The sequence below is a fragment of the Ascidia mentula genome, chromosome 1, assembly GCF_947561715.1.
Source record: "Ascidia mentula chromosome 1, kaAscMent1.1, whole genome shotgun sequence".
Lineage (NCBI taxonomy): Eukaryota > Metazoa > Chordata > Ascidiacea > Phlebobranchia > Ascidiidae > Ascidia > Ascidia mentula.
In genome coordinates, this window is record NC_138566.1 from 5728990 (window position 1) to 5741288 (window position 12299).

General features: G+C 38.5%; 2 protein-coding genes and 1 long non-coding RNA gene across 3 annotated transcripts; all 3 read left to right on the forward strand.

The window, feature by feature from the left end:
• The first annotated feature begins 1823 nt into the window (after positions 1–1823).
• Positions 1824–3025, forward strand: LOC145897732 (uncharacterized). Its single transcript, XM_082986180.1, has 3 exons — positions 1824–1964; positions 2180–2423; positions 2514–3025. Exons 1-3 carry the CDS (start codon positions 1857–1859, stop codon positions 3023–3025), a joined length of 864 nt encoding a protein of 287 aa, XP_082842306.1. The 5' UTR covers positions 1824–1856.
• Positions 3026–5325: 2300 nt separating this feature from the next.
• Positions 5326–7711, forward strand: LOC145910137 (uncharacterized). The gene is made up of 3 exons (XR_014403189.1): positions 5326–5593; positions 6453–6693; positions 6771–7711. It is a non-coding gene; the product is annotated as an uncharacterized LOC145910137 (long non-coding RNA).
• A 2941-nt stretch (positions 7712–10652) lies between these two features.
• LOC145897813 (uncharacterized) lies at positions 10653–12058 on the forward strand. The gene is made up of 3 exons (XM_082986299.1): positions 10653–10712; positions 11093–11324; positions 11502–12058. The coding sequence occupies exons 1-3, from the start codon at positions 10653–10655 to the stop codon at positions 12056–12058; spliced, it is 849 nt and encodes a 282-aa protein (XP_082842425.1).
• The last annotated feature ends 241 nt before the right edge of the window (positions 12059–12299 follow it).

Genomic DNA, 12299 nt, shown 5'->3' on the forward strand with positions numbered 1-12299 from the left:
AGGGGTGTGTTACAGCAACGCAGAACAGCACTGGGCCCAAAAACTCGTTACTAATATGTCTGACGAACAGGACAAAGTGGTCTGACGCCTATTATTATTCTTTCAATTTGTACCGAAATTCATTTGGTTAGAGTGTGAACTGTGAAGGCTGCTTGTTGTTTATCTAAATGAAATTAAAATGTGTTGTTGCAAGGGAGAGGCATTATCTTGCAGATGAACGTAATAAATACGTCAAGTTAAGTCAGACGGTGTCGTAAACGTGCCCATTAAAATAGGTTGTTTTTATGGCTGCACGCACCAGTGCTTACGCAATTAGTGCCAAGTCATTTTTCAAGTTGTGGCGTCTCAGGTACAGCAAGGATTGTTTATGCGCCAAAAGCAACTGGACCATGGCACATTAGTCTTAACTGCAATTGCTTTTGGAATTGAAATGCCTTATTTGTATAGTAGTGATTTGATTTTCTCCATACACAGCGCTGTTTCAAGCTGCAATGTCGTTGCGCAGTAAAGGCATTGCATTTTGTTGGAAAGTGGTTTTTACCCAAAAAGCCTACTTGCGTCCCAATAACAAGATATGTGTGCAACGGTAATAGTTTTTGACAAGGTCAAGTATTGTTAAACAGCAAGCAATACAGTTAATACACCAGTCTACAATCAGTTGCGTGAAAACACGATGTGATACATTGTACCCGAGATCAATAATTTCAATTCACTTCCTGTTTAGTTCGAATTTTGTGACACTAAACAATTTGACAAATACGATCCTCGGGAAATGGCTGTTCGATAGTAGTGACTAGCTTCTTCCTGTTACATGCTAAATCGGCGCAGACAGACACTAATGACAATAAACAGAAAAGGGGACAAACCATTGGTTTAACATGACACATATTATCGCGTTTTATGCAGAAAAAACTTGGCGTTTGCTTTTCTAATGGTCAGTGCTAACATGCTTTGTATACCTGTACTTTCCTGCTTCACACGGTTGTAAAGTCGCCCTGAAAGACAGCTATTAAGTAAATGTTTTTGAGGGCCAAGTTCTGAATTTATGCTAAAACGGGCTTTTTCACACGAAATTTTTTGCATAAAGCTTGGGTATTTAGTATTTGCATCTCCAAACAGATTTTGGGTTTTTACATGCAAAATTGTAACAGCGCTATGTTCACATAAGCCCATAATATTAAACTTGGCGATGATTCCGTTTATGGTAAAAACTACACAAATTTTCGTATACGGTATGACAATCTTGTGGCGTGAAGCGGTTGCCCCTTGGCACTGATAACTGTTTCGCTTTCTAAAGGGCGCATGAACATGTAGCTTACTGGTGTGATTAAAACTAGTTGCACATGAAAAATTACTTTTAAGGCAAAAAGAAGTAAGCAGACATCTTAACGCTTAAAAACCGCTTATTTGATTAGCCCAATGAGGTTAACGTTTTTGACGGCATTTTTGTTAATCTTATATACACGTTGTTTTTATGGACGAATTGGTGTTTGGATGATTGTTCTTATTTTTGAACTGGAAAGCGAAATTAAATTGCAAACTTGGTATATGTATCGCCAAAGATGTTTGGGAAAATGTAATGTCGGGTAGACGTGTACAGCATGATGCGGTGCTATAGTTGCTGTTTGTTTTTAGAATCATGATGCCGCGTGCTGTAGCCAGAACGCTGATGGTGTTTCTAGAAATATTTTTATTTCCTGTTTGTGTCTTGATTTCTTAATATTTTTATAAAACCGGAAATCGGCGTTGTATACTACTTAAATTACTACGTTATTTCGTATGCAATGAAACTTCAAACCACGCCCCTATTTTACAGTGTTGTTTTAAATGTGTATTTGGAGTTTGTGAAAGTTGCAATGGTCAAGACTTTGCGGACGGAGCCATTTTCCTCACCAAGCCTCAAAGAAATTTTTAAATGGAGCAACCGGTGCAGAGCTTCACCGAACTCTTTCAGTCGCACAACGGTAAATATATTATCGAATATTTTTGGATGCCTTTAAACCATTCGTTTTGTTTTAAGTATTTTGTGCCTAACATCGTTAGTATGGTCCCATAAAAAGGGGATTACGTTGTACAAGCCAGTCTGACTAAATCGCGACCAACAAACGTTTTATAAAAAAACAGCGGAAATCTAATTGTCTTCCTAAAAGTTATAACGCATCGCGGTTTCTTATTGCAGCTACCTTTTTCTCACCGAGCGTTCGCGATTTCGCGTTTGCTTCTCCTCTCCTATTGGCTGGCAATTTTGATCGCGGGGTTCGTTTTGTCGGATGATCGGTGCTTTTTCTTCACCTACCTCTCGCATCTTCATCAACTTCCCATTCTCATATACCTCTTTGCCGCCACCGTGTGTTCCTTCCGTGATCTCGGCCCCGATGATGCACAATTCCGCTCCCTGCCCACGGGCGAGGGTGGAAATGATGGTAATTTACAACTTTTTGCAAGTCACCATGAATTTTTTCCTTTTTTTATATTCCGCGGACGCCATTAACGAAACTCAATCGTGTTTTTAGGACCTCCGGTGCAACTACGCTGGCACCATTGGGTGACTTGGACTTTCTACGTCGTCAGTTTTTCCGCAGCCCTGTTAGTGAGTGCCATGTACCCATTCCTTAACGACCCCGATACTAAAGGAGGAACGCCATTCGATGCCAGTTTCTTGGGCGTCAGCATTCACGTCTTTAACTTTGTTATCATGATGTGGGAGCTTTTTGCAAACTGTATTCCAGTGAACTTCTGGCATTTTCCATTTACTTGTGCATTTTCAGCTATTTATGCCGTAATATTAACGTCCCTGCATTTCTCAGGGGTGCGCTCGGCCGTGTACTCGGTAATAGATTACCAGAATGCGTCGTCAAGGGCATGGGTTATCACGGCGATTATGCTGGTGCCTGCGCCGGTTCTAAGTCACACGTGTATGTGTCTCTTGTACGCACTCAAGGTGAAGTGTTTCATCCACGCGAATACGGAAAATGTTAATGAAGAAAAGGGCGGGAGCTCGCGAACAATTGAAAGCGCGGTGTAAAATTCCCTTGCCACTTCGTTGAGCGTTTGATAAGTGCTTGTGTGATAAACTTGTGTGACTAATACACATCAACAGTTGCCAATCGTTCGAATAAAATATTTGTTTAAGGACCAAAAAAATTTTTTTACTATAGGCTAGCATTGCTTCTTACCGCATAATTAATCTCTACGCACACCTTGATAATTGTTTAATTATGAATACCCATTTCATGTCGTTACTTGGAACTGATTTTTATGTTGACGACTGCCCGCAATAATCCAGTGTACTATAGTGATTAACGAGTCAACGCTAAAAAACAAAACATATTGCTTGTTTGCGGATAATAGTTTTCCCGATTTATTGTGATTTTTTTCGCTATGCATGATCAGGCCAATCTACTTCAGTAGTTGCTTCGAAAACCATTCCCCGAATCGAGTTGAAGTCCATATCTTAGTTTTGTGCAAATGCGGAGAAATATGTTATTGTACTACCCTGTTCGTTTTGTCCCCTGAATAAAACACTTTATTGTTCAATTGTTTGTACTGGAATAAGAGAGGGACGCTGTTCAACAATAATAAAGTCAGGTGCCAAATCGTTGTAACACGAGCTTTTTCATGTAAAACTTGCGTTCAATTTCATTCTAACAGTTTACAAGAGTTTGTAACTTTATAAATAATTTCGGAGCTTTTCCCGCCAATGGTGTTTTGGTGCCAAAGTGTTTCAATGAGCTTGTGGTGGCAAGGTGTTTCATTCATATGAACTGGTGCTCAGTCAGAACCAATACAGCCAAATGTTATTAGGGCAAGAATTTCACCCCACGGTTCATTACCCCTATAAACCCCAATGCTCCCTCGCTTCGTGCATGTATGACGTAGTTAGGTGAGCACTAGGTCATGCAGCCACACAGAAAAAACATTCGCTTCGTGCATGCATGACGTAGTTAGGTGAGCACTGGGTCATGTAGCCACCCAGAAAAATTATTTTTTGTTGTGGTGGCATCAGTAGGGCAAGTCTTAACTGTTTAATCAAGGATCCAAAAACGCCCTTTTGTGGTACTTGTGCTTTCGTAAATTAACATCATTAACAGAAATGCGAAGGAAAAGCAATTACATAATTTGAAAGGGCTTGAAAACGAGGAAGGTATATAAATTATTTCCGCCGTAACAATTTCGTTACGTAATAAACCATTTGAAAAAAGTAATAAATAGCAAACAAACAAATGTTACGGTAACATTACATTACCATGGGCAGTTAACAGAACTCAACTAATTTCACGACTTGTTGTTTCCATTTATGTACGCTCGGTGGAGCAGAACATGCTTGCACGTCACAATCTTGTCTTGCGCGCATGTAAGTCAATAACTTTGTTTTGTGCAAATGCAGAGAAATATTTCATTGTACCCTGTATACCCTGTTTGTTTTGCCCCCTGAAAAAAGTATTTTATTGTTCAATTGTTCGCACTGGAATGAGAAACTAAATTCTCTTGATCAGGAACTTTTTTGTAAAAGACTGACTTTTGTATTACAAATCACCACATTGGCCACCACATTAACCGCTTCAACGCCATCAAAGATGGGCTTAACAGAGATTGGGGTTGATGAGCCGTTATTAACACGACGATGCCGCAACATGACGACGCCAACTAACGACAGCTTATCGTTTACAGTGCCTTTTTTTTGACCGCCTTGCGCTTGTTTTTTTTTGTATTGCATTGTGTTTATTTACAACTGATGAAGCGAAGGGAACACGCGAAAGCTAGTGTACTTTTTGTAATACAAAAGTCAGTCTTTTACAAAAGAGTTCCTAATCAAGAGAATTTAGTTTGTATACATATAAAGACTGATACGGCACGTTTAAGAACTGGAATGGGAAAGAAACGCTGTTCAACAACAGTAAAGTCAGGTGCCAAATCGTTGTCACATGACCCTTTTTCATAATTTCGGCAAATTCTTTACCCCCTTTCAAAAAATGCCCTTTTTCTAAAAATTCCTAAAAAAAGAAACGCTGACAAATGTTTTTTCGACGCAGCAAGCAAATGCACAAAAACTGCTCCGGGGCGTATTAAGCAATACAGTTTTTGCAAACTGTTGATGTAAATGTACATGTTAATGTACATATAGCATGGCTATGATGGCGTGTTCCAATATGTGTATAAAAGTCAAATCACGTAAGTTGGCATTGCGTTGACGCACGATTCTCAACTTTCCAAAGCCCTCGTTTATCGACCAAGTTTTACAGTCGCTTGCACGCATGCACGAAAAAGGAAATTGGAAAACCTTTCCTGCGTACCGGCGCCTACAGACAGTGTGGAAGAGTTATTTTGTTTTTCAGTGGTAGATGTTGTGTTGCAAGGTATTTTTTCACGTTCTTAGATAGTTGCGTACATAATTTTTATGTTTCGTGTTTAGAATTTTCTTACATTGTGTTGTAAACTTCAAGTCGCACAGAATCGAATTGGATTTACCATGAGTACAATGAATAAGGTATCTTCGCCAATAGAAAAAAACAAGTCAAGAACCCTTCTGCAGGGTGTTTTTAAAATGAAATATGGATTCCAAGCTTCATGTTTGTGTTTCAGTCGCTCGAAGGTCAGTTCCAGCAGTACAAACTAAGTAGTTAACTTTTGTGATCTGCATACAAATGGCCACTGTTTCCACAGCTTAGCGTGACATCTGTATTCAGCTGACAAAATTCATATTATTTATATATATTTATAACTAGTTAACGTCATATGTATTAAAAACAGTCTGGTCGCCTTGTACGAATGTTTTTCCTCAGCTACACATATCTTGTGTTAAATTACTTTAAAAGAACACGCGTGTTCGACGAAACTGCTGTACAACTTTAAAATACTCGGTGTAGTGCTTTAAATTTCTATATTTCTGTGAAGCAACAGCTTGTTTATTGTACAATCAATAAAAAAATCGATATCGCCTACTTGCGGTTGGCATCATCAGTTTCATTTGTCAGATGGTGATTAAAATATATTAGCTGACATCGATCCGAGGCTTGTGATTTCATCGCAATATACTTGTTTTATTACAATATGACGCTTGTTTCATTAAAATATACCTCTTGTTTCATGGCAACATATCTCTTGTTTCATTACAATACACCTCTTGTTTCATTACAATAGACCTCTTGTTTCATTAGAATACACCTCTTGTTTCATTACAATATACCGCTTGTTTCATTAAAATATACCTCTTGTTTCATCGCAATACATCTCTTGTTTTATTACAATATACCGCTTGTTTCATTACAATGCACCTCTTGTTTTATTACAATACACCTCATGTTGAAAACTACGGATTTCCAATTTGCTTTTAAAGCATGGATGATCAAAAATTGTAAATATGTTAAACACACACAAAAAAAATCACATGCAAAGACCTACAATGAACTCCATTTAGATACATGGGTTAACGGTCATGTATACTTTTTCAGTTGCCAGTTTCCCATCGAACCTGGGCGATTTTTCGATCTCTTCTCTTTTTGTATTGGTTGGTGGTCCTCATCGTCGGGTTCGTTTTGTCCGAAGAACGTCGTTTTTTCTTTTCGTACCTCTCGCATTTACACCAACTTCCAATCCTGCTCTACCTGCTAGGAATCACCGTGTGCTCGTGGAGGGTGATTTCAGCTAAAAGCGACGGCAACGATTTTTTTCCTCGCTCTGGTATACATAAAGGTATCAGCTCATGATCTAACTAAATATCCAGTGAACGTTTTACTACTGCATAACATTAAAAGAAATATTTGTTTAAGATTTTCCGCACGGACTTCCGTGGTTATATTGGACCACATGGATTTTGTTCAGCGTCAGTTTCAACTCAGCTTTTGTGGTCAGCACTTTATATCCCTTTCGTGACGAACAGGACACGTCTGAAACTGGCTTTCTCAGCGTTAGCATACACGTCTGCAATCTTGTCATCATGATGTGGGAGCTTTTTACAAACTGTATTCCAGTCAACTTTTGGCATTTTCCATTTACCTGCGCATTTTCGGCGATCTACGGAATAATAATATCGGCCTTGCATTTTTCAGGGGCCCGCTCGGCCATTTATACGGCAATAGATTACCAGAATAAACCACTTCAGGCCTGGGGTATCATGGCGATAATGTTGCTTCCCGCGCCTGTCATAAGTCACACATGCATGTGTCTCTTGTATGCTTTAAAACAGAAGTGTTTTAAGTTTTGTAATGTTGTGGAAGAAAATGAAAACAAAATCGTCAAGAATTAAGGCATGGTTGAAACATTTGTGGAACTCAAATGAAAAATCTTTTTGTTTGTCACTTGATCTTGGAATCAAGGAGTAAAGATAGTGTTTACCTAAATTGATAACCGCACGTTAATATTTTTCACAGTTGTGTTGAATCTAACTTTGAGTTTCCATTCTGATTCGTTTTAAAATGCCAGAACAATAAAATTGTCACAGTTCTAGTAAAAATATAAACACTGTTTGCAAGAAGCTGGTGCGGTAGTTGTCATGTAAGATTCTAATCTGGTGTAAATTGTGTTTTATATCTTTGTGTTATTTATTTACCGCTAGATGTCGCCCTGGTCACAGCACTATGAAGGTTTTGATCGGCCCTTAAATAAACCTACTCATGCATGACAAAATCTCCAATTCGGATGTACTCAGAAAGAATAATTGAAGTTTGAAAAACAGTCTGACCTTTATTGATATCCATCCGTCCTTTATTTAATCACAGTGTTTTCTTCAGCTCCATTTTTCCTTGTCATTTATCGAGATAGGAAATTACACTATTTGTCCATTATTTTAAAATTAGAAGTAAAAACAAACTTAATTTACATGTAACCTTATTCTCCATTCGGCAAAAAAACAGAAAATAGCATATATGTTGCTGAATGTGAAAATAACCACAAAAAAAAACAATAAAGAAAAAGGTGTCGTCGTACGTTTGGAAATGCAATACCTCTCTCCATCAAATGAACTAAAACAAGTACGGCTTATTACACAACAAGATAGTGACGAGGCGCTTAACAAAACTGAGTCGTAATTTGTTATGTATACAAGAAGAACCATGTAATCTATGTGACAAAAGTTAGCAGTGCTAATATTACATGCAATGATTATCAGATCAACTTTGTGCTATCATGATATGATCATTTCTACATTGTTTGCAAAGTTGTACTAACCAAAATATCAATAGAGTCTGGATACCTTTTATTGTAGTTAAACAAAGTTGGCAACCCTATCAAAAACGTGATGTCACATTTGAGAAATACAAGTTGTGTTTTTGAAGTCAGCCTGTCGACCAATACGCAAAGAAGCTTTCCGCAAGTTGCGCATATAAAATTTTACACGATTCATTTGTCGGAAATCAAATTGCGATATGGAACGATCTTATAATCACCAAGCTAAATTATAAAGCAATCTTGTTTCCCATGTAAACCGCTAAGTGCTAGTTCATGACATATTGTAAATTGTTTCCTCTGCTCTGGGCTGCTTGCGTTGCAGTCTGGTGTTTGGTCATTCGTTCTATTCTGACTCTATTTCTTATAAGACTCATGCAATGCTTACTCTGTAACGTATATACTGTTTGGATTCACAACGCCTAAAAGAATGAATATATTTTGATAGGAAGAAACGACTGAACGTACGCAGTGTTTAAAAAACCTATACTTGTGTTCCAATAAAAAGAAACGTGTGAAGCGATAATAGTGTTTGATTAAAGTCAAGTGTATTAGCCTTTTTCTACAAAAAGTTCAGCAACATTCAGTTTTCAGCGAAATGCGACTGGATTGCAACATAGCAGTCGTACAACAAGTTTCGTAAAAGCACGAGTTCATGTCACGATGTAATAAATTGTACATTGATGAAGACTTTCAATTCAGTTCCTGTTTTTTAGTTCGAATGCTGTGGCGCCCAACAATTTAACACGCACGAGTCTTGGAAAATGTTTGTTCGATGGCAGTGACTTGCATGTTTGTTTGCTGCTTACGTCAAACAAGACCTTGATGGTGTAACATACGTCACAGAAACCAGTGCTTGAATTGCGTAATGCTTTGCGCGCAGCTTTGCACATGTACTGCATAATCCCATAATGTGACCCAAATGATGTAGCCATCGAATATTCTCGAGTGAAGTGATTCATTCAACATCCTGTTTACCACATAAAATGTTCTCCTATGCTTATGTCACATCACACATATGTTCTTGTATTATATTACTTCAAGCGCCTCAAGATATCACCTGACATTATTAACCAATCAGCTCTTAGTACGGAGAGCTTTAGAGCCCAGAGCTTTAAAGCATTTGATTCTATTTGATTCCATTCGATTCTACTTGTTTCATCGTATTACTGTTACACTGCTAATATTACTGAGACTCTACAAGCTATTCGCCGGCTTGGGATTTATTCCCATAGCCTGATAATAAACTGTTTATTCGGATACAACCGTTTGCTGGTGAGGTTCAAACCTTACAGTAGGTACAAACCTTACAATGGCAAGAACGTCGGACGAGTCTCTTGGCATCACCGGCTGCCCGTTAGAAAAGCTGTTGCGAATATCACATGCACCGCTATCTAGAAGGAGGCTGGTTTGATTGGTTAATGACATGTGAAGGTATATAACTTGTTTTACCAACGTTATACCGTTACACGAAGGCACGATAATATCCTGGGGTGACGAGGGCATCAATCAGTGGGCAGTTTTATGGGACACAAAAATGCGGCACAGGAAACTGATGCATCACACGGCATATCCACTTTTACTCTCGAAACAACAGATGGATGAATGTTATTATGTCGTACAATGGCTTACAAACAAGCTTGCTAAAAAAAGCTCATAATTACTGCAAAACCTATGAAGAAGCCTGAGGTTCCTTATTCTTTTTTTTGTTTTAATTTTTTTTTAATCTGTTACTCATAACTGTGACGCAACATCCTTCCTTCTTTCTGTTACGGGTGAAATCGACACACAAACGCTGATGGGAATGAGTTGGATTGGGAAGGACAAATCAGTGGTTGTATACAACTAGCGGGTTACACACTGAAAATCAGTGCACAAACAGATAGATATCACATGAATATGTCGTCATGTATCGTTATTTTGTCAATTAATGATGTGTGGTGTAGATGGTGTAAAATTTGGAGATTTTTTTGAAGATTAAACTACATGAAAAGACAAAACTTGGCTCCTGAAAGCTGCGCGGATGTCTAGTTCGCCAAATAGGAGCTCTTGCCGGTAGCGGATACCACAGCATGCTGGGCCCAAACAAATCTGCCTGAATGCAATAAACATTGCGCGTAGGCAGTTACCGGTTCCAGTGGGTTTTCCTGCGATAACTACCATATTTGCATTGTTGGGCTGTTGGAATTGTGAATTCTGTGACAATAATTAGGTATTAGAATGTTGTCTATTGTCTTACAACTTACGCTTTCAATTTGCAAAACCTGATGTTACAATATTCACTGTTTGTTCCGGAACTACTAAACGTGCCTTTAAGCATCTTACATTCTTGGGCCAGAATGGAGTCGTGTTGTAACATAGCGGCGAAACAGCTACTACACATACATAGAGCAGGATACAGTGGAAACAGCTTCTCAGTTTGAATAGGCAAATAGGAAACGCAGCTGTTTACCAAACTGTTTATCATAGCTGCTACAAAGAATACAAGCATGAATAGCTGCAGGTCAAGATTGCTGAAACTTGAAGCTGAGAGCTTCAACCGATCGCAGGTAATATTTGAACTTAACTGCAATAGATTCAATGCAATGAACAAATAAGCATGTAGTTTGATCATTTTTCAGCCTTGAATCGCACTAAAAGTGCATTATGTCAGCGTAGCTATTTTGCAATAGAAGCCACACGAACTATGAACAAAACATTTGACATTGGAATCTGAAGTAAAAGCAGATGTTAACATATTACGTGCTATTAAATTCGTAGCACAATCAGTCACCAACCCTAGCACTAATACCGAATTTAAAATACCTGCAATGCATTGATAAACCAGTTGCATATTCTCTCACGCGAAAAGGAAGTCACCATCACTTTTTGTAGAATGCTATACTGCTTACCGTACTTAGTCTACATATTTTTGTTGTTTCGTTTAAAGTGGGGATTACCTAGAAAGGCATTTATCTTCTACCGAACCGTGGTTCCTTTGTACTGGCTGGCATCACTCATCGTCTGTCTTGTTCGATTTGAAGATCCGAAAAGTTACTTCATATATCTTTCCCACCTCGGACAACTTGCTATTCTTGTTTATCTTGCTGCTGCTTTAACATGCACTCTCGTCGCCTCACCGCACAAACCAACTAACTACGCAGCTAAAAAGAGAAATGCAGGTAAAAATTCACATCATCTTAATGTTTTTGTGTGTTTATATCTTTATATGGGCAAGTCATTGTAATTGTGTGCACAAGTGTCTGCAGTTTATAATGCAATTTTTAAATGACACCATTCCGTTTTTGCGTTAAAGAAAACGCGAGTATATAATGGTAACGTGTTGTTTTTCAACGCAGGCGACAAGGCCAAGTGGTTTCATTGGATTACGCTGGCATTGTTTATCATCAGTTTTGATAACGCCCTAATGGTATCCGTCAGCTACCCTTTCCTTTTTCGAAAGCGGACAAATACAACTGATTTTGCAAACATTCAAAAGCATGTTGTAAATTCCCTTCTGATGTTGTTGGAATTGTTTCTAAACAAGATCCCTGTCAGGTTCTTGTATTTTCCTTTTGCCACTGCTTGGTCGCTTTTCTACGCTCTAGTGGCACTCAGTCTTCATTGGAGCGGGGTTAATTCGGCGATATATGAACCAATGGACTTTCAAAACGACCCCATTAAAGCTTGGATCACCAGTATTGGAGTTGTTCTATTTTGCCCCCCATTGACACAGTTGATCATGTGCAGCCTTTATATGCTGAAAACTTGTCTCGCACGAAGGTTTGCCAGCAGGGTGGAATCAAACAATTTAGATGAAGTTGTCGTTGAACAAAAAACGCGAACGGATGAGACAACTCTAATCCATCTGTTAAAGTTGGATTTAAATAGACAACCCGAAAGTTCGCCAAAGTGATGCAAAACTTCGGTGAAGATGCCAACCAACAAAACCAAGTTATTGTGCTTTCAGCTTGTAATACATGTAGGTTAAATGAATATAACCAAGATTTCTAATATCCATCTGCCACGTATAGTATGCAGTGACTGTCAGGCCATATAACTTTGCGGCATGAGTTTTACGCGTGTAATGCGAATTGTGCTGACAAACTTGCTTGCAAACACATACAAAAAATTAGTTTAATTTCAGATGACCTCAC